Source organism: Coenobita brevimanus, chromosome 26, assembly GCF_032717465.1.
Source record: "Coenobita brevimanus isolate Jiangsu-jjx chromosome 26, ASM3271746v2, whole genome shotgun sequence".
In the NCBI taxonomy this organism is placed as follows: domain Eukaryota; kingdom Metazoa; phylum Arthropoda; class Malacostraca; order Decapoda; family Coenobitidae; genus Coenobita; species Coenobita brevimanus.
The window spans coordinates 11,736,791-11,760,359 of record NC_136979.1 but is presented as its reverse complement, the minus strand read 5'-3'; the positions used below and the strand labels follow the sequence as shown (position 1 = coordinate 11,760,359).

Sequence of the window (23,569 nt, the reverse complement as noted above, 5' to 3'; positions counted from 1 at the left end):
ATCACATAATTTCCTGCTCAAAAGTTCTCTGAAATGTTCAAGCAAAAACCTAAGTAGGTCTTTTCCATACTCAGCCAGCTGCTGTGTGTCTTTGGGTCACTCGTCTGTTATAAAACAGTGGCAAAGGCAGGTCGTGGCAGTTGTTGCATCTGGACATATAGAGACAGATGAAATTTCTGGACTTCCTGAGATAATATTGGTGAACCTTTGTTCTAGGGCCTGGATGGTGCAGTCCATCAGTTTCTTGATTGCTGAGCTGTCAGAAGCAGATGCCTCATTCGATTTGTTGATGGACACACCCTGGAAGGTTTCAGGCGCTGATTCAAATTGTGTTTTGGCTCTAACATAGTCTGGGCCAGGTTGAGTGGACAGAAGGCAGACTGAAGCTATAACTGCTTGCAGCTGTGCAGATGCCAGTGGCAATGTAACTTTATCCATTTGCAGCATCAGGCTGAGATGTCTGAGTTGATTACAGAGATTAAGCATCGCACGTGCAAACAGAGTGAAGTCTCCCTTTTGAACAACCTTGAGGATCATCTTAGCCCTGCCTTGCATGTCAGCACCCTGATGCGACGCCGCCAGGTGTTCCATGTGGGTTACGGAAGCTGTAAATTGTCCAGGTGTCAGAAATAACACCCCGAGGGCCTTGTGAGCATGTGGGACCCACCTAGTCCCTTTCACCCGTGTGGGCATTCTCACATTTACTAATTCCAGTTCTTTAACAATAGATTTAAGTTCATGCCTAAATTTTGGACTGAAATGATACGTCTTGTAGATGAGGTCCATCATATCAATTATTTCTACAGCTTTGGGGCACTTCTCTTTCTTCAAGATTTGGTTTACACATAGCTCGAGTCTGTGTGGCATGCACCAGAAACTGATCAGATAGGGATATGCTGTTTTCAGTATGGCCTGCACGCCATTTTTATGCCTCAAATTCACTGAGGCCCCATCTGCTGTAAAGCAAACAAGCTTGTCACTAAAAATTTCCTTGCTGAGGCCAGTATTATTCATTGCTGCATAAACTGTACTAACCAATCCTTGAGCATTTGCATGCTTTACTGGAACTAATCCTACAAACACATTTGTGCCAATTCCCTCCACCAGGATTTGAAGACAAATCACTTCATTTTCTAACACTCCCTTGTCAGTAGCACCATCTATCATCAAAGCAACATACGGGGAGTCCCTGATTTTCTGAGCCAGACCTGTATCCAGCTCCTCAGTAACAGCTGCGATGAATTCTGCACATTTTAAGTCGCTAGCATACCGGCTACTTATCTTCACTCCATTTTTCACCTGAGTGCACTAATGGATTAAAGTTTGTGAATGGCAGCTCCAATTTTGCAACTGTGTAAGCTGTGTTAAATTTTACCATATGATCTTCCACTGTATCTTCATCAACTTTGGTTTTCATATTGTCTGCAACCGTCACAATTGGATTTTTCTGTTTTTTCATATATACACTTTGTGCTGCCTTATGATGATTGGAGAAATTATGCTTTTTAATACTATCCAGCTTGAACTGTTTGTTGCCCGTGGTAAAGTCTGTCTTCCTTTCAATTCTTTCCCCAGCACATCTGCAGTATTTGCACAGTAAAACATCTTCTTCATTTTTGTTAGAAGAGAGCTCCAACCATGAAAAGCTTTTGAACCACTCTAACCTGACTTTTCTTCCTGTAACAGTGGTAACTTTCTCTATTGGAGTGGGTGTCATGATGGCCTTTTTCTTTGGAATATCTCCCTCATGGTCGGATGGGTGTTTTGAAGACTGCATTAGCATTGGCCACGTCATCAACTGGTCTGTCTAGTTTTTGTGAAGAAGTTGTGAAATAGTGTCTAATGTTTCCCATTTTAAGTCCATGTGGTTTCTTCAATTGTGTTTTGGGAGGAACAGAATGACTAGATTGGTCTTGGGTCAAAATATGATGCGCCTTTTCTGTAGTGCTTTTGTAGGATTGTTGCTCGTCTATGAGGTTACACATCTTAACGGGGGCACAGCATGACTGGGCATGTAGATAGCACCAGGTGTGTTGTCCAGAGTGCCAGCACGACTCCACAATATGATGATTTTGTGTTTCTGCTACAGCAGAGAATTTTGCTTTTGCTGTATATGCAGATTGGATTGTAGTATTGTACACCTTTCTTGCATAATGAGCAACATCTGGAAAGACACTGTGTATGGGTGTTTGACACAGAGTACTGATTGCCCACAAATGAATCACTGAACACCAGCATCATTTTACAATGGTTTTTTCACCTTTTCTTATCACATTGGCAACATCTGAGAGATCTGTGAGCCCGTTGTTTGTCAGTGCGTGCAGTGCAATGGAAATGTCCGTGTTTGTCAGTGGGTGATGAAGGGAATACTGTTCTGATTTAAATGTGAGTTCAGCTCCAACCGCTTCCCTGAGTGTATCTGCTAATGATTCATTTCCAAATCAGAACATCAAGATGGAATTCATTAGGCAGTCCCCATCAGCTCTGGAACATAATGCAGAGCATCCATTCCTTCTCCACTCAGGTGGAAGTAAGGAATTCGAGAAGGTGTCTTCTGAAACATCACAACACCAACAGGAGGCTGGAATCAATTTGTTCACAGATTATGTAAACTCTCACCATTGCCACGACTGACATCATTTACACTATTTACATAATCAGAAACAATCAACATTAGGCAGTCAAATATAATTGTATTACCAATTTGTGTGACTGCTGATGACTGTATGAAACTGTGCATGATTGTGACATAACATATCGATAGGAAAATTCACAAAGAAAATGAAAAAAAATTATACACACTTTCTTTCTCGAGTGGGCACATGCTTCTGTTTGTAAACAAACCATCTCGGGAATTTTCGGGCTTTAGTTCAGGTACCCTCAGCAAAGTTCGTCGGTCTATTTTTAAACATTCACAATGGTGACAAGGAAAAGACTTAATAATTGATCACAACGTGCCTTTTTGTTCATTTAAGTGAGATTTACTTATTTTGTAGTTTACTGGGTTTTGAAGTGGATGTATTTTCTCCTCACTATAAGGTGAGGTGCATGTAAAATTTGTTCACCGAAGGCAAAAAATACTTGCATTTGCGAGCTGTGGCTCACCAAACATGAGCCCTGACAGTAATACCTCAATATACGACACCCCTAGATGCGATACCCTGGTTTAACAATGGGGGTAGAAATACCACCATACCCCACCTAACAATGGCCAAATCCCCGTTTAACGATGGGTTTTTATTTTTTTACCGATTCTGATTATATCTTAGACTTAAATTGTGTGTTTAGGTTGATTTAAAAACTTAGCTTAATGTGTTTTATCCACAGGCGGGGTGAACATTATCATTTTGCGGTACAGTTTTCTAAGCTTGATTTTTTCCAGACTTATATTTGACAATTTTCAGATTTTATTTATTGGTTTTAGTGAGTTATTTACTGGTGTTAGGCTTAGGTTAGTTTCGTTAACAGCTGTTAGGCTATTTAGATTGGCTTTAAACTTGTTTGGGGGCTCATTTGGGTGGGTTTTGGGCTTGGTTTAGGAGGAAACCCAAGGCTGGTAAATGCTCCACATTACTTTACATGTTACAAGTACCCTGATATATAACACCCCGCCGAACAATGGGGTTTTACCTAACCAATTACATTGTTAAACCGGGGTATGCCTGCATTTGGTTACATGGGACAGTGGTAGGTGATGGCTACCATCATCCACTCACCTGATGTAGTCCTGCCTACTTCTTCCTTCACCTTTATCACTCTTTTTCTGTCTTTGCCCTCTCTTTTCCTATTTCTCCCATCTTTCCTGTCATCATCATCATCTGGACCTCCTTCCCCACCACAGGGCAGGGTGAGGAGTAGCAATGTCCAGACAGCCCAAATTTGTCCAATCCAATGGGCTACACTTCCATTCACTCGTCATTTAAGCCCCCGGAATCCTGGCTCTATCGGATGCGCCAAAAACATTCACCACGTCCTGTAGCTTCACACAAACATATCCAACCGAGTCAATCCAGACGCTGCCATGTTAAAAAGGGGTGCCAAATCCCTGACCATGCACTTCTCAAAACGTTCATCCAGCCAGCTCGATCTCTAGTCAGTTCTCTAGCCTCACAGACTTCCAAACCTCTCTTCCTCACACATCCAACATATCTCTCCACCTTTTCCTTGGCCTACTTCGCCTTCTCCCTCCTTCAAATTCGCTCAGATATACCTTTTTCAACACTCTATTGTTATCCATTCTCTCCACATGACCATACCATTTACACTCTCTTCGATTCTGGTGTCCACCAACTTCCTCACTCCACATCTTTCACGAATCGCATTATTTTGTATCCTATCCACCCTCTGTACTTCACATACATTCCTCAGCAGTCCCATCTCCACTGCTCTTACCTTTGACTTTTCATTTTCATTTTCATGCCTGTCATCTTTTATTACTCTTCCTTCCTTTTCAGGTGGATCCACATTGTGTGACAAGCCAAATGGCTTCCTGTAAGCCGGGAAACCATTTTCAACACTGGGTGGTAACCATATAACCAACCCATATGTGTTTGCTGTGTGTCAGCAAGTGGGTGGCGGAAGGTAGGTGACCATCCCCGTAAACTAACTAACTCGAAGACAAATGAACACCCCTTATGGGACTATGGGTTCTGGTTATAAACAGACAAATAGGTTACCACCCAGCATTACAAATGATTCCCTGGGTTACAGGAAACCTTTAGGATTGTCACCTGAGTTACCTGAAGTGGAAAGAAGGATGGGAGAAATAGAAAAAGAATGGTAAAGGAAAAAATAGGCAGCTTTACTTCAAGTGAATGGATGATGGTGGCCACCACAAGCTCTATTAAATAAGAGAAAGTATTTAGGTAATACATATTGGTATAGCTTCACCAGAACTAAAGACACTTGAAAATATTGTATGATTACTGCACAAATATTATGTACTAGTTGTAGTTATACAACATAATGAAATTTGAGTGACTCATTTAAACTGCCAAGTTAGTGGGAAATGCTAAACACGCTGTACTGCCAGAAGGATGTTTGTAGTCTGTCAATGAATGTTATTGGTGCCCATGTCATGCAAAACAACCTGGCAAAACAAACAATGGCTACTCCAAAATCCTAAATTATTCTACCCCACTAATAAACTTGACTTCTTAAGGATGCCATTATATCAATTGCATGACATTCCTAGGTAGTACTGTTAACATCTGCATATTCAGGTGACAATAGATTATTTACCCTAGAACATCACAAGAAATGCTGATAATTTAAAATATCATCAGCTCCCTCCTGCACAGTACATACTTGTTCAATTATGCAAGGTGAGTAAGTACTTGCTCATGATCAGAAAGGTGTACAGTAGACCCTCATTTTGCATGGTTACTGCATCCATGTAAAAAATTGCTGTGCAAATTTTTCCATAAGAACCATTGTTATTTGGCTAACGTGAGGGAGGAAATGAGGCGTCTCGTGGACAAGGGGCGAATGCAACATTTTTTTTTTTTTTTTTAGTTATGAGCATTTAAAGTTCAGGAATAGGTGGCAGACATAGAATATTATAGAATAGCATGTTATTATATATCATTAGAATTCTCTGGAAGAGGCAAATTTATACTGCAGGAAAAAATGAAAAACACACACACACACACACACACACACACACACACACACAGTAAAACACGCGATGGTGTTTTTTCAGCATATAGTAATTATTGTTCAATCAACTTGAAATTCATTCCTGTATTAGATGTAAATGAAACTAAGATACTGTGAAATTTTCAGCCAAAAATTCCTATAATTAATATTTTTCCTATAATTATTAATTAAATATTTTCATCTCCTTACCGGCAACAGGTTGTTTTATTGTGTGTATGATAACCATTATATTGTTAATGACTGACACAATGAAGTTATAATCCTCACCAACTATTTACAACTCCAACCGCACACCAAGATGAAGAGGGGGGGGGGCCTAATGGTTAGTAGTTGAGGACGTCATCGGAGTGTAAACAAAGCCAGGCTTCACTCACGTGCTTGGCGGGATGACTAGTGGGGGTGCCAGCGCGCGTCTGATAAGCTGAGAGGCGGCCCTTTAACTCTGACAGAGGGAGCCGCTCGCCTATTGGCTGGGCACGCCCCTACCGCTCTGACATCGCAGACCCTCCCCGCCCTCCTCCTACTCCCCTCCACGTGTGCAAAACAAGGGAGATTGAACCTAGAATTCTGAACCCACATGGGTCGGAATCGGAAAACGCTCTTCACCACGAGATTTTCAGTGCTTCCATCTATCGGAAAACATCCATAACTCATTTTTGATGGGGGTGGCGCATTCACCCCTTGTCCACGAGACTCCTCAAATGCTAAAATTTTCCCATAGTCCCTATTTTTGCCTTCTTGAAATATGTACCCCCACCAAACACATGCATAAAAACACACAAATCATCATTAGGTACAAGAAAGCGAATGAACAAAAACATAATTGAAATAAGTGGCCACTATGTGGAATTTTACCTCGTCTTCATAATGTGCATGATGAAGTGACAGCTGTCTTGAGAGGGGAGTATCCGAGGCTGAGGGGCTGGAGGGAGTAAACAGTACCTCTAGCCCCTTGAGGGTTGAGGCTAGGCCTCAAGCTCTCAAAGTCACTCCCTCCGGATTCATCAGAGGCTTGTTTTGCCAAGTCAGGTGGTGTGGATGTGTCTGGACAGAAGGTCAGAGATGGCAGAGCTGGAGGTGGGATCACGAAAGCAATGATGAGCTTCTGCAATGACTCGTTGATATTCTTAACTAGGCGCACTTTCTGCTCTGCCACTAAATGGTTGATATCTGCATAAACTGCTTAGAGATGGTTGGTGTTGGAAGTCCGGGCACTGATGCTTTCTTAAAAGTGGTCACCCATCTCCAACACTCTGGTCAGTTATTGTCAAACAAATGGGTTGTGGTACAGGTCGATAATTCTGCATCAAACATGTCTGTGCAATCGGGGGGGGGGGGATGAGGGTCTACTATATACTACCATTTCACAAAGGTAATGGTGGTTCTTGACAGGGCTGCCTTCTCTTCATTGCTTGAAATTTTCAAAATTTTCACCATATGGGAGGGGACTCAAGTAGAAGGGTTGGAAACGATCTTCAATAATCCATTCAGTATTTTTTTTCTATAGATTGCTAAATTGTCTCATTCAGGTTAGGAAAGACTCCCCGTAGTGGAGGGATTAAAAATTCCCTTCCAAATCAAAATGTGGGTATACAGGAGGAAACCAAGTATTCATTCATTCACCATTTAATCCTGTGTTGTCCCATGTGGAGTATGGGAGTCTGGGGCTGGGCAAGTTGGTCTTTACATTTAAGATGAGAGTGACCAGTCTCACTCGTCCCTGAGTGGCATTATGTGAGCAATACACTCCAACCACCCCTTTGATATAAACCTTCAAAGGCTGAATCTGATTGGAGCACCTTAATTACCCACTAAACCACCAGGCGCCATAATCTGGTTAGAGTATATGGTTACCACCCAGCGTAGCAAATGGTTTCCTGGTGTACAGGAAACCATTTGGGTTGTCACTCTGTGTAGAGTCACCCAGAGACAGAAGGAAGAGGAAAGAATGAAGGAAAGAAAGAAGAGGAAGGATGGAAAAATGGAAGGAAGAGAGAAAAGGGCTGTCACCTAAAAGCAGCAATACATCCAGTGAGTGGATGATGAGTGCACCCACCTACCAAATATTACAGATGATAATGAAGATGATGATGATGACGACAGAAATTGAAGGGCCCAGAGCTGTATCAACAGGATTTACTTACTACTATGTGAGTGAAGGCTGTATACCAGCAACCTTTCATTTGCCTGATATGAACTGTGGCTGAACAGTGCAGTCATAACAAACTTTTAAGTGGAATATGGAATTTTTTGTGTATTTTTGGGTTGTGTATTTTCTACTTTGACACAATGCACGGAAATATATAATAAAAACAAATGCACTTGTACCACGTACCTTTAGGAATCTGAGATGATTATTTTGGGCAACTGGTCTCTTAACATTACACTAAAATATACAGTATGATTAGCTAGAGATACAACACCAATAAATATGGTACACATCATTAAAAAAAAAAAAAAAATTAGTAACAACTCACATCTGGTGTAGCTATTATTATGTTAAATGCAGACTGCGTTAACTTGTAGCACTGAAGAAAGGATGGAGCAGACACACCTGGAAAATACATCAAAATATTAACAACTAAACACAGACAGTGCTAAGTAATAATATTAAACACACAGACAAATCCCCTCCTACCGGGATAAACTTTTACTGCCTCTTAGAGGTTAAGTAACATGCTTCAACTATTTCAGCAGTGTTTGATAAGTTATGTATAATACAGAACAAACAATCTCTCTCAAAAGTAGCTACTTGTAGGGTACAAGCTGGTACAATTTGTGGTGTGGTTGTACTTACCCAGTTGGGAGAGTAACAGCACAACTATGGTGCTTCATTTTTTCATAATAAGATACTGTAAAATGCACTGGGCACCAAATACACTAACTACTAACTACCCCATCAGCAGAAGGGAGTAGCCTATAAAATCAGAACAGAAATCCCAGCTAGCTGTGAGTTTGAAAGAGAAGTATGAAAAATTGAAAGTCCAATTCAACTTACAAAATAAGTCAAATTAAAGGAACTACCTGTAGAAGCATAAAAGTGGGGTAACAATCATCCACTCAACTGATGTAGAGATACAATCAAGTGACTCTAAACTGAGTGACAAGCCAAATGGCTTCCTTTAACCCAGGAAACTAATTACTACACTGAGTACTAACCATATCTCTCAAATGGTCCTGTATGTTCCACCCAAATGTGGCACATGAGAGTTAAGTTCACAGGTTGGCTGGGGTTTATTGCTCACATAGTGAAATTCAGGGACAAGCAGCTTTTTTTTATGCAAGGCAGAAAAAAAAGAAAGGCTAGAAGCCCACAAAATTGTTCTCTCCAAGAAAAAAAACAAAAAAACAAAACAATAGAGAGCCAAATTCATGGTTCATTATTAAAAGACTGGAGGTCATAAGCAGTATGAAATACAGACAGAGGAGTATAGTTATAGAGTCAAACTGTTGTAAACATGAAGGACTGGGAGTAATGGTTAATGCTGGCATTAGACAGCTGGACAGAAAAGGTATGAGAGTTTGCTGCTAGATGGGTGCTAGCATCTGCTGTAGTGCTGTGGAGGGATGCAAGCAGACAATTTAGAGGAGTAGCGACCACTGAAGTAATGATAGAAGAGATAAAGATGCAACAGTGCAGCAAAGAGAAAGAGGAAGAGGCAAGCCAATAACTGGAGGAGAGTTAATAAGACGAAAAGCCTTTGACTCAACCTTGGTGAGAAGAGCTGTATGTGAGGAGCCTCCCCACAGGTGAGAGTTGCACTCTATATAGGCAAAGACTTGTGCATAAAGTCACCAGCTGTGCAGGGGTAAAGAAGGCACAGAGTTGGCATAGAATACCTAATCTTTTGCAAGCAGGTTTTACAAGAATTGTAATATGATCTTTCAATGATAAATCCTGAGAAAATGAAACTCCAAGTACCATAAGTTAAAAAAATATTGAGGATTGAGCTGAGTATTGTTAAAAATTAAAGGAATTCCTGTGGCAGATTTTGACTGGTCAAAAGATGCACATAAATATACATGGTATAGAGGGAATGGAGATCGTGTTGAAAGGAACCACATCGATTACGTGCTCGTGGAGGTTGATGCTGGGAATGGTGGCTGATACGAGGGCCGTGAGAGGACGATGTTGAGGTCTGTCAGATCACATGATTGTGGTATGCAAGATCAAGCTGAGAGGAGTGAGGTGGACCAGGAGAGAGGGGAGCAGTCATGGTGGAACGCTGAAAGTTGCAAAGCTGAGAATCAAAGAAATGGCAGAAGAATACAGGACCAAAGTAGGAGAGGAGTTAGAATCAGTGAATTGAAACAAAATGGATCTGGACGGCCTGTAGAATGTATATAAGGATTGGTTAGTTACGAATGCAAAAGCAGTGTGTGGTGTGGCAAGTGTAACAACAAAGAAGAAAGGTATGGCATGGCAGGATGAAGAGGTTAAGAGAGCAGTGGAGGAAAAGAGGTAGAAGTGACTAAAGTGGTTACAGAACTGGGGTTCAATTGAAATACAAAGTGAATATGCTGAGAGCAAGAAGCATGTAAGGAGACTAGTAAGCAGGAAAAAGGAGGTAAATGATGATCTAGGAAGAGAAATGAATGCAAATTACCCTGAAAAAAGGAAGTTATTATGGAAAGAGGTGCGGAAATGTAGAAGAGACAGTGAAAAGAAATGTGAAAGAGTGAATGATGTAAGTGGTAGATTATTAATCCATGGGGATGAAGTAAGGACCAGATGGAAAGAATATTTTGAAACCCTGATGAATGGGAATATAGAGCAGAGCCTTTGTAAACATGATTGGTTTTGGGGGTGTGCAGAGAAGGAATGCAGTGCCAGGAAATGTGACACTTGCACAGGCAAAGAATGCTGTGATGCAGTTGAAAAGTGGGAAAGCCGCTGGGGTTGATGAGGAGTATGTAGAGATGATTAAGTGTAGTGGAGAGAGCAGAATGAAGTGCTGGTTGGAGATATGTAAGTAGGCATGGATAAGTGAAACTGTGCCAAGAGAATGAAAGGCTGTGACTGTACCCCTGTACAAAAATAATGGTGAGAGAAATGAATGCACGAATTGGCTTGCATAAATTTATTGAGTGTGGCAGGGAAGGTATATGGAACAATTACTATAAAGAAAGTAAGAGATATCAGAAGTCCTAGTGAGTGATGAACAGGGTGGCTTTAGGAGTGGTAGGGGATGTGTGGACCAAACATCTGCAGTAAGACATAATGGAGAAGGCTTGTGAGAGGGACTATAAGGTGTTAATGGCATTCATGGATCCGGAAAAAGCATACGACAAAGCAGACAGAGATGGATTGTGGCAAGTTCTGCACACGTACGGTGTAAATGGTAAGCTGCCAGGTGCCGTCAAGAGTTTTTATGATGGTAGCGAAGCATGTGTAAGGGTAAATGGACATCTAAGCGAATGGTTCAAGATCGGTCTGGGTATGCGACAAGGTTGTGTGATGTCCCCATCGTTGTTCAATACATATATGGATGGGGTAATGGGAGAGGTAGAAACATGAGTAATGGAAAGAGGGATGGCACTGGTAATGAATGGTGATGAATGGAATCTCTAAAATTTGTTGTAAGCTGATAATGCAGTATTATTTGCAAATACCAGACAAGAACTTGGTAGACTAGTGTAGAGATTTGCTGATGTCTGTGAGTGTCATGCCTTGAGAGTATACACAGAAAAGAGTAAAGTGATAGTTACTGAGATAGAAGGTGACTCCCAGTGTGATGTTACAGTGAATGGAGAGAAACTGTAAGTGGTGAGAGAGTTCAAATACTTGGGTACAGTGACAGAAGAGAGAGGAAAATATACAAAAGAAGTGGAAAGCAGAGTGACACAAGAAAGAAAAGTAGCTGGTGCATTGAAGGCCTTGATAAGAAAGAAAGGCTTGAGTGTTGCACGAGGCTTACATGAAGAAGTGGTAGTGCCAACTTTAACATATGGACGTGAGACTGTGGTGTGACATGAAAATGAAAAGTCGAGTGAAAGCAGCAGAGATGGGACTGCTGAGGAATTTACGTGGAGTACAGAGAGTGGATAAAATACAAAATACAGTGCTCCCTTAACATTCACGGGGGTTAGGTAAGAGGCACCCGCGTATGTTAAAAATCCGCAGATATCTGCTGCCCCCCTTAAAAACACCCCTGGACCCCCCTTAACCGTTTGGCTGCAGTGGCTGTGATGACAACGTACTGACTGTGCTCATTTTGGAGAAACGGGAAAAAAATTGAGTGTTTTCAACTCATGTTTTATCCCACTTATTGTTAATCTTGAGAGCTAAAATTTTTGTCAGACAAACATCAATCTTTCTACTATCATTTGCAACAAACTGCATGTCCGTAGGCGCTCCAAGCATGGAGAACATTTTGAGAGAATACAAGGTATGTTTTGACTGTCAGACGCAGGAAATAGCCCAGAGAGGTGGAAATTTCCACCAAACCAAAAGATTTTTTCCATACAAAATAGGGTTACAGCCACGTTACCTCATCACAGTAATTGCGATAATAATAAAAATAAAACACTTCTTGCCAGTCTCCAATGATTCTATTAGGATATTCCAGTGTTTACGTTAGACTTTAGCGAAACAGTAACTATGTGAGGAAAATCATTACCAACTTCATCAAACTTAATGAATGACTTTTATTACCACTTACTTTTAAAAAGCTTATTGATATAATGTCATAAGTCATTTCATAACATAGCTGCGCAATTTGCAACTGCAAAAATGTTCGATAACTAATGCACTTAGTATCATGACTTCTCTGATTATTTCAAAAATATCACTAAATCACTTGTATTTTATCACAGTAATTCACAATATAATATAAAATAACACTTTCAGTCACTCTCATATGATTTCAGTGCAATTTGGGTGCATATTGCTTTGTGTTATTTACCAGAGAGAGAGAGAGAGAGAGAAAGAGAGAGAGAGGACAGCAAACCGGTTTAGACCAGATCATCAAGGGGGACGAGAGAGAGGGGGGAAGGGCAGCAAACCGGTTTAGACCAGCTCATCGAGCGTACTTGGAAGAAAGAAATACTCCAAGCCAACCCTTCCTAACTATTCTCCTATGAATTAATGGCATTAATAAATGAAGTGGCAAAAAGGATGAGTGTTATATTTGTTTCACTGGCCACTAAACTAGCCATGAACTATGCCTGGGATAATGTTACATTTGCAGTGAACAGTGTCAGCAGAGTTCAATGAGATAAAATGCTTTAGTGAGTCCGGCCCTGGTACTGTATCCACCTGCGGATATTTAAAAATTATGTTATATCCACCCGTGGATATTTAAAACCATGTAGGTTAAAAACGCGGATGTTAAGGGACGACTGTAATGTGATTCATGAAAGATGTGGAGTAAGGAAGTCTGTGGACACTACAATCAAAGAGAGTGTACTGAGATGGTATGGTCATGTGGAGAGAATGAATAACAATAGAGTGGTGAAAAAGGTATATCTGATCAAATGTGATGGAGGGAGGAGGTGAGGCAGGCCAAGGAGAAGGTAGTAGTAGTTGTTCCCTAGGCAGTCTGGCCAAACAGCCCCGAGTCCCTTAGGAAGGCCATGGTCGAGACCGGCCTTTCCCACAGAGCTCTCAAAGAGTGTATGTTGTGTTGTTGGCGTAGGTGATTGTGTGCAATGCAGTCTTCCAAAATGTGCTTAATAGTATGGGGTGCTGTGTTGCATCCTGGACAGGCATCAGCAACGGAGTCATCCAGCCTCTTCTGGTAGCTTAAGAGGGCTGGATTGTGCCCACATCTCAGCCTGGCCAGGTGGACCCTGTCCTCACGAGGAAGATAGGATTCAGAAGGGTGGATGTCAGGAGGCCGTGCATGCAGCTGTGTGTTGTCTTTAAGTGACTGAATGGAGCGGCGAGTGATCTGAGTGTGGATATGCTTCTGGAAGCTGGTCTGAGGTGGGTGAGGGGGGAGAGATGACAGTATTTGTGTATGGTATCGTGTGCTGGGTGTTGTTTTGATGTTCCTTGGTGTGGGTGGATGTGCTGCCATGTACTGTAGTGGATGTTGTGGGTTTGTGGAGGCTGCAGCAAGAAACTGGGTGCCTCTCATGTCTAGGTGATCCTTGACTTTGAGGACTTTGGTTTCTTGATGTAGGTGGTCTGTGGGTGTAGTAGCTGTGCAGCCTGTGATTATTTTTAGGGCCTTGTTCTGTATGGTCTGTAAAGTGTTGTAGTGTGTTTTGGTGAGGTTAGAAGCACTGGCAGGGCTTGCATAATTCATTACTGAACGTATGTATTGTTTGTATACAGTGGTGGTGGTTTCTTTGTTGTGTCCGAATTTTGTATGGGCAAGTGACCTCAAGGCATTGAGTCTTGGTGTTATTTTATTTTCAATGTTTGTGATGTGTTGTTTAAAAGACATTGATGTATTGTATGTTACACCAAGGATTTTGGGTGTGTGTGTGTGTGTATGGTAGGGGGGTGTTGTTTATGGTGAGGTGTGGGATGTGACTGTGTTCTGCTGTCCAGTTTGTGAGAAGAGTCACTGTAGATTTGGCTGGGGCTATTTTGAGCCTGTTTGTGGTGAACCATTTGTGTAGTGTGTTGAGGTAAGGTTGAATGATGTGTGCAGCTGTGTTTGAAATTTGGTGCGTACATGTAAGTGTTATATCATCTGCATAGGAAGCTATGTGTATCTGTGGTGTGTGGGGTGTGGGTACGTCGTGCATGTATAGGTTAAAGAGTGTAGGGGACAAAACAGATCCTTGGGGGACGCCGTTTGTGAAGTTTCTGATGTTAGAAGACTGACCGGCAAATGTTACGTGTGCACATCTGCCTGCTAAGTAGTTTGCCAGCCATCTTTTTGTGTTATTGTGCATGTTTGTGTTGAGTATTTTGTTTGTGAGGTTGTGGCGGGGGATGGCATCAAAAGCTTTGCTAAGGTCTAGTGTGACTAGGAGCGTTCTGTGTGGTGGCCTAGCTGAATTCATGCCATCAAAAACTCTCTGTGTAAGGTCTGTAAGAAGGGTGTTTGTGGAGTGTAGTGGCCTAAAGCCATTTTGTGACTGGGCTAGGGGAATGTGAGGTGTGACTAGTTGTAGTACCAGTCGTTCAGTGACTTAGAGGGGGTGCAGAGGAGTGTGATGGGACGATGTGAGGAGGGTAACATGGGGTCTTTGTTAGGTTTAGGGATAGTGATGATATTTGCCATGCTTCCAGATGTTGGGTATTATGTTGTGTGAGTAGCTGTAGTTTGATATGTTAGTGAGTGCTTGTATGCCTTGTGGTCCTAGGTGTTTAACATAAATGTTGCTTATGTTGTCTGGTCCACAGGCAGATGAGTTCTTGAGGTTGTTAATGATGTGCTTCGTCTGGTTGTAAGTGAAAGGTGTGTAGTCTGGGTCTGTGGGGAACTGTCTCTTACGTTGGATGATACGTCGGTCTTCGGGATGGGGGTTTAGATGGCTGACTTGTGAAAAGTGATTGATGAGAGTGTTTGCTTGTTGTTTGTTTGAGGGTATGGTGTCTGTTTTTGTGATGGAAGCGTGTGATTGTGTGGTGTTGCTGTTGGAAAGTGTGATGCTGTTTAGTGTTTTGTAGAGTTCACTGATGTTTGTTTTGTGGTCAAGTGTTTGGAGGTAATTTTTCCAGTTTAGTGTTTGCTGTTCTGATATTTTATTGTTTATCTGAGTGTTGAGTTCTTGTATATGTTGTATGGTGTCTTGTGTATGGGGTGTTGGGGAGTGTCACAGTGTGTCCCATTGTCTGATGAGGCCTTGAATTTCTGGTGTGAAGTTGGGGTTGTGTTTCTTTCTGTTGCCTCTAGGGATGTGTCTTTTGTCTGCATTTTGTATGATTGTACTGAAAGTGTTCACAGCGGTGTTGATGTTTGTGATGGGTGTACAGTGTTTCGAAATGTTGTTCTGTTTCAGTTACAAAGGCCTCCCAGTTGGCTCTCTTATAACTAGTGTATGAGTGTTTGTGGCCAGCTGGGGTGATTCTGGTTTTGGTAGTGATGATGATTGGGAGGTGATCGGAACCTAGGGTTTTGACCACTCTCCATGATGTAATGGGGGCGTGGTTTGGGAAGCAGAAGGTGATGTCTGGAGATGATGGGAGGAAGAGGGCTTGGTGTGGGATATGGGTATGTTGGTCTAGACTGTTTTGTATGAAGAGATGATCTGTCTGGGATTGTAGTACCAGCCCTCTGTCTGTGTCAGGGTTGTTGACATGCCAGGCTGACGACTTGGCGTTGAATTCACCACCCAGGATGATGTTGGGTATGTTAGTGATGTGGTGTATCTGTGGAGAGTAATTGTATGGTACTGTGGGGGACGACTGGGGGGGAATATATGTGTTAGCGATTGTTATGTGTGATTTGTTACCAGTGCGTATTTTAATTGATTGTATTTATGTTGTGGTGTCATGTGGGGGGAGAAGTGACTTTGTGTGTGCACTGGTATCTGCAAAGTTGATGGATTTGTGTACCAGGGTGATGGGTCCAATGCCACCGCTGTCGGCCCGGTCTTGTCGAATGGTGGTGAAGTTATGAAATGTCGGTGTTTTCTGTGCTCTGTGTAGTTTTGTTTCTTGTAAGATGGCAATGTGTATGTTCTGTTGTTTGATGAATTGTGTGAGTTCATGTATTTTGGTGTTTATGCCATCTATGTTTAACTGAAGGATGTTTATGTTGTGTGTGCGATGTGTGTTGGCTGCTGCAGCACGAGGGGGAGGTGGTGTGGGTGGAAGGGAAGGGGTAGGAGGAGGTTGTGATGGAGGTAAGGGTTGAGGTCGATTAGGATGGGTTGGAATGGGAAGAGTTGGGTGACTGGATGGTGCGGGAAGGGTCAGTGGGTTTGGCTGTGGAGGTGTGAGGGAAGTAGGAGTAGGATTGGAAGGGGGGTTGATGGGTGGGGAGAAGGAGCATAAGGAGCAGGTCCAGGTATTTGTGTAATGTTTTCTGGATGCAAGTGTTGTGCAGGTGTAATGGGTCCAGTTCTTGCAGGAATTGCGCTGAACTGAACCCTTTGTCTGTCGGCTCAACGTGATAGGTTTTGAGCATGTTGGACATAAGTATTTGTTGGTGAGTCCTGGATTGCTCTCAATGTCCCTGGCTAGAAGAAGTCGTCGAGAAATGACACCTGGGGAGTCATTTCTCGGTGTAGAAAAAACGGTGTTGTTGTGTGTGTTGTGCTGGGAGATGTGGTACTTGCCCGGGTGACCGAAGCCACTCCCAGGTACTCGAGCCCCGTGAGGGGCCGGGGGAGTTTGCAGTGGTTTGGCCCCCATGCTGTCCTCCTCTTCTCTTTGACAGCCTCTGGGGGGTAGACCCACAACAAAGACGCCACCGCTCCAGGTCCTCAAGGAGAAGGTAGAAGGATATGGTGAATGAGTGTGTGAGGAAGAGAAGTTTGGAAGTCGGCAAGGATAGGGGACTGACAAGAGATCGAGTTGGCTGGATGAATGTTGTGAGAAGAAGTGCACAATCAGAGTTTTGGCACCCTTTTTAATGTGACAGCGTCCAGATTGACTCTATCAGATACGTTTATGTGAAGCTACAGAATGTGGTGAATGTTTTTGGCATATTTGACAGAGCCAGGATTCCGGAAGCTTGAATGATGAGTGAATGGAAACATGGCCTATTGGATTGTGCAAACTTGGGCTGACTGGACATTGCTACCACTCAAAACGAGGTCCGGATGATGATGAAAAGATGTAAGAACTGCGTTTCAGATGCATTAACCCCTTCAGTGCTAACAGGATCGATTGATCCTTTTTTCAGGAATACGCAAGATACCGAATGTGATCAATAGAGAGGCTTTTGGGAAAAACTGCAGACACTAAGCTCCACCCAGATTGTGATGTACATCGATGCCAACCAATAAAAACTAAGTCCTGAGTAGGGAGGAGGAAGGATCCAGGCCCGTACTCATGGTGGAGGGGGGGGTGATTCCTCCACCACCCTCTCACCGCCTTCCTATACCCCAATACCTTTGTTCCCTCTCCCCATCCCTTGCCTCTGACTGCCTCCTGCTCCCTCCCTCCCCCTCCCCCACCATCCTCCATCATGCCACCATGGTTCTTCCCCCTTTTCCCCCCCCTCCCTGTCTTCCTGGGAAGGGTTATATCCCCCCTACCCACCCTCCACACCCATGTACTCCCTCTCTGCCTGTCCTTTTTGTCTTGTGGTGTCTGTCCCCCACCTCTATACCCCCATACCATCCCTCCAGGCCTCTCCCCACCCCCCACCCCCCACCCCCTGTAGTACACCATATGCTTAAAACTCACTCCCCCCCCGCCTAGAGTATTATACATCATTGTTACTATTCATGTCGTATGTTTTCATTTATTACACAGCTATGAGGGAAGGAGATGGGGGGAAGGAAGGTGGGGAGGGGAGACGTGTTGGGGGGAAGGGGGTTGGGAGTGAGGAACACTGACAATTATTTTGCATGCTATTGTTAGGAAAAAAAAAAAAAAAATTGGTGCTGGAAAATTCTGAAGGGGGGGAGGGGAGGAAGAGAGGACGGAGTGATAGGAGTGGGTGAAAAAGGTCATGGGAGGGAAGGAATGAGGGAGGAATGGGGTGGGAGCACACAGAAAACGGAAGTCGCACCGCCTGGAAGGGTAACTTTTTTCAACTTTGACGGGCTATAGCTCATGAACCAGTAGGTCTAAAATGCTCTGGTTTTGGCATAAGGTGTGTAAATTCAACCTCTAACACTTGGGTATAACATTTTTTACTCCTGCAAAAGTCAAAAAATTGGCTCCACATACACATTTTCACGCTGGTTCGGTCGACTGATTTGCGTACCCTAGGGGTTAAATACAAGATTACTTTTACCCCAATTAGAGATATTAGCCAAGTCAAACATTAAGTGTGCCATAGCCTTACCCCCTGCTTGCTGAAGTAACTGCTGAGATGGATGCTAAGGGAAGCAGACGGAAAGAAGGGTAGAGTCATCAGCATATGGGTGAATAGGGTTGAAGGTCATTGGTGAATAGAAGGAAGAGTTGGTAACAGGAGAGATCCCTGAGGAACACCACTACTGATAGCAGAGAAGAACGATGACCGTCTACAACAGCAGCTATAGAATGACCAAAAAGGATGCTACAGATGAAGGCACAGACAGAAGGATAGACTCCATAAGAGAACAGTTTGGGAATTAAAGAATTGTGACAGACTCAATCGAAAGCCTTTGAGATTTCAAGTGCAATGGCAAAGTTTTTTCCAAAGTCCTGAAAGGGGGATGACCAGTAGTCTTGATAGGATGGTGAGATCACCAGTGGAGCATCCCCGGCAGAACCTATACTGATGACGGGAAAGATGATGATGATAAGAAAGGTGCTTCAAATATTTTTGTTAAGAGCAGACTCAAACACTTTCAGTATACAGGATGATAAAGCAATTCCTGATGTCACTAACCAAGGAAAAACTGCCACTCTTCACCAGACTATTTAATTTTCGACATCAAAGTCGGTCAACTAGACCCCATTCATTTTATCCGCCCTCTTTGTCACTACAAGAAAGGGAGAAATTATAACATTTTTACTCACTGCTATAAGGAAGAGAGGCTGTAATATAGTCAAATACTGCAGAAACAAAAACTGATGGTCTGAGTCTACCCTCTCAGTATTGGGAAATATATTACTGTATTTTTTCCTTCCTAAAATATCGTAATGCATTACTTCTCATCCATTTCATGAATTTGTTCAGCATCACAAAAATAATCAGGCTTACAAGAAATATGTAACAATTCTTCGATACGAAATATTAGCTTGACACGGCTCAGGACCATTTGTTTCAACCAAAAACAAAAACCCTTTGTGTGTCATCTGCCCCGTTGAACCAGGGTTGCCAGGTTGGCTTTTTTTCAATGAAATTCTTCACCTTAGGCCTTTTTTGAAGTGGCTGTTAACCAGAAATAGCTGGTTGGCTTTTTCTTGTAACTTGGCTTTCTTTGGCTCTTTTTGTAATATATTTTGATCATTTATAAGTGAACCTTTATGTTACTTTTAAAATCACAAACTCAGCTGTTACAAACTGACTTCGTATACCATAAAATGAATTAAAGAAAATGAGGGCCTTATGTTCTCTTTCTATCGCAAGAGGTATCTCCACACGATTTCGGCTTTAAACAACGTACAATTTTCATAAGAAAAACTTTGCAGATTTTCTTCAGCATTTTTCAGATGGAGCATTGTTCTTTTAGAAAACTAAATTGTATGGGCTTCAAACCAAACGTGGAGTTAGAGACTTGGATGTGTGTGATGAATGCTGTCATAGCTGATGTGTTTCATGGATTCTGGTAACACTATTACTGCACTGATCACATTAAAGCATATCTTGGAAATTAGTAAAACTACTGAAGAATAATAACATGAAGAGCTTACATACAGTGTATAAATAACTGTCATGGGAGAGATGTTAGAAAATATGCGACTTCTGGTTTCTGCAGGGGTAGCCCCACTTCCATATTGAACTTGCTGGCGATCACTGGAAACTCTTGAGTTAGTGACGCTGGGAATTGGGTGATAGTTAGAGGGCTGGGAATGGTCACCCGTCTTTGGGACAGGCTGTATGAGAGCAAACTTCCAGCAAGAAGGAAAGGTACAAGTTGACAGGCAACTGCAAAAGGAGTTTATCTAGGGAGGGTGTAAGCACAAAAGCACAGTTCTTGAGGACAACAGGAGGGACCCCATCAGGCCCATATGCCTTGTTGGTACTGAAGCCCGTCAACTGAAGAAATTTTAATGTCAGCCATGAGGACATCAGAGGGGAGAAGTAATGAAGGAACAGCACCTGAATGATTTAAGGTGGAATTGGAGGAGAAAGTCTGAGTTAAGAGTTCTGCTTTATCACCTGAAGAAACAACTACAGAGCCCTCAAAGTGGAAAAGAAGAGGGAAGGATGATGAAGTAAAGCTGTAAAGGAATGTATGTTCCATGTCCATGAGAATAACCTCAGTAATGCATGAGGCACACTCAGATGGCTCCCGGCCTTGAAGGCAATAATCATTTCAGTGAAAATCAAAGTGTTGTCTGAGGGCCTCCCAATCAGCAGCTCCAAAGTGCCAAAGCTGCTGCTTCTAGGGAGGGTCCACAGGACTAACTGGAGGGATAGGACAAGTCAAGGTGATAAGGTTGTGATCAGAGGAGCCCAAAGGAGAGGAAAGATTAACAATGTAACCAGAAGGCTTAGTTGTAAGGAAATGGTCAAGTATTTTGAAACTCTTTCCAAGGCAGTGATGAATATGGGTACAGTGCTGTACAATCTGCTCTAAGTCACTGAGGATAGAAAAGATATAAGCTTGTTCACCCGGTGGATCAGAGAAAGGAGAGAAGAGTCAAAGCTGCTGGTGAACATTTAAATCACCTAGAATGAGAAAAAGGGGAAATAGATAAGATGTGTACCACCTCAGAAGATGGTCGAAGAATTTTTCCTTGTAGAATTAGGGCATAAGTAAAGAACACAGATAAATTTAGTCAGTGAAAGACAGGATAGTCGATGCCAGAGAGTAAAGAGTTTAGAATGTTCAAATTCAGGAACATGAGAGCAAGATTTGTTGTTGCATACTTATTCACAACAGCCACCTTTGGCTTTGAAGTGAGTATAGAGAAAGTAGGAGGATACAGAGAAGGTTTTCTATCAGTTGCCTCGGACAGCTGAGTCTCTGTAAGAAAGAAAAATGAGATTTAGAGGATGGCAAGTGGTGTTCAACAGAGAGAAAATTGGAGGAACAGCTTCAAATGTTGCAGAAATGAGGAATAAGTGAGTCAGTGGTTCCAAGCATCTCTACTGGAGTGGGGGAGATGGTGGGGGCTTTCATGGTCCCCCTCTCGGGGATTCCGAGGTTGGGTGTAGAGCAGCTCCTGTTTCCCTATCTATCTATCTATTGCCAGACGCCTCAATCCCGTAAGGGATGGCCACAAACAAATCGCCTCCTTGTTGCTGTTCCCCACCATTTCACTTCCCCCCCCCCCCTTTTTTTTTTAATAGAACAGAGGAAGGAAAAAAAAAATGAATAAAAAAAAAATAATAATAATCCATACACCAGATTCCTGGTGTCCTCTGGTCATAAAATATCTGCAACAGTTAGATTTGAACAGCTGTAGGTTGAAGTTTGGAGGGAAACAACTCTGAGGAAGCAAGTTCCAAAGAGATGCAGTACGGGGAATGAAAGAATTCTGATAGACAGAAGTTCTGCAATATGGCTGAGTGACATTCCAGCCATGAGTACTACCAGATGCCTGTGTAGCACGAAGGAAGGCATGGAGAGGTGGCACCATGGACGCAACTTCGTCTGAGCATTCGCCATAAAAATATCTGTAAAATAATGCAAGGGAGGCAACATTCCTTCTTACTTGTAGGGGAGGTTGTTTATTTGTAATGGCAGGGTTATTAATAATTCTAACAGCCTTGTTCCGAATTTTGTCTAGTTGTTTTAATGCAACCTCTCCACATCCATTCCACAAGGGTGAGCAATATTCAAGCTGAGAGCACACATGACTCTTATAAATTACAGCTAACTGCTCATCAGTGAAGAAGTTACGGACTCTGTACATTAATCCAAGTTTCTTTGAGGTGGTCTTAGCAAGTGATCTAACATGAGAGGTCCAGCTGAGGGCATTGCTAAGTGAGACCCCGAGAATTTCAATACTTTTGGAGATGGGAATGTTAGTAGCACTGAAGGTAATATACGAATCTGGCAATATCTGTCTATTAGTAAACTGTTCCCATTCACTGATCGTGGGTAGGTCTTGATTTATGGAGATGGCTGTACTGAGTTGAGAGGTAGAGATATTAGACTTTGTAAATGAGTGTCTGAGTGTGAATGAACTATGTAGTGTCGAGCCATCTGCATATGAGTGGATGGGATTGCGGGTGACAAATAAGAGATCATTAATATGAACCAGGAACAGGGTTGGTGCCAGAACTGATCCCTGCGGCACGCCGGCGTTAACTGAGTGGAAATTGGAATATACATCATCTACTTCTACTTTTATTTTCCTGTCACTGAGATACGAGGAGATCAAAGGAACAAAAGACGTTAGTCCATAGCAAGGGAGTTCGGACAGCAGGGAACAGTGCCACACTCTGTCGGAAGCTTTAGAAATATCAAGGGCTACTGCATGAGTTTCTCCATGTAGGTCAATTGATTGATGGATGGTATGAGTTAGGAGATTGAGTATGTCAATGGTGGATCTTTCGTGGCGAAAACCATATTGTCTCGCTAATTAAGTTGTTGGATTCAAGATGTTTAACAATGTGCTTATTAATTAAAGTTTCAAATACCTTACTAAGAAAACATGTGACTGCTATTGGTCTGTAATCAGGGGGGTCAGAGGAACTTCCTTTCTTTGGAATTGGGTGGATATTGGCTTCTTTCCATGAATTTGGGAATGAAGAAGTACATATGCATTGTCTGAATAATTTGCTAGAACAGAGGCAAGTTCAGGGGAACACTTTTTCAAAACAGTTGGCAGAATTCCATCTGGGCTTGGAGCTTTGTTGGTGGGTAAATTATCTAGGATGGATTTTACATATCTTGTCTGTATTTTAAGTGGAACAATTTTGGGAGAGTCAAGTTCTAGTAATGAGATGTTCTGGCTGGCATCGTCCATGGTAGAATTTCTGGCAAATGTACTGGCAAAAATATCTGCTTTTGCACGTGGGTCATTTGTAATGTTATCATCTGAAGATTTTAGTGGGGGAATGGATGATGACTTGTTAAAGTTATTATTGAATGAAATGAAGAGTTATGTGGTAGGTGGGGGCACTCACCATCCACTCACTTGATGTAATGCAGCTCTCGGGTGTCTGCCCTTTCCTCTCTTCCATCCTTCTTTCCATCCATCCTCTTCTGTTTTTCTTTCCTTCATTCTTTCCTCTTACTTCTGCCTGCGGGTGACTTTACACTCCCTCTTCTGTCTTTCTTT

At 42.5% G+C, this 23,569-nt stretch overlaps 1 protein-coding gene across 1 annotated transcript in view; it reads right to left on the bottom strand.

Annotated features, from left to right (window-relative positions):
• LOC145394070 (glutamine amidotransferase-like class 1 domain-containing protein 1) overlaps positions 1-23,569 on the bottom strand; it is a 326,615-nt gene that overhangs the window by 281,858 nt on the left and 21,188 nt on the right. Inside the window, exon 2 of the mRNA XM_080268038.1 lies at positions 8,136-8,212. Coding sequence (XP_080124164.1) covers positions 8,136-8,212 — 77 coding nt within the window. The remainder of the gene's footprint in view (positions 1-8,135; positions 8,213-23,569) is intronic.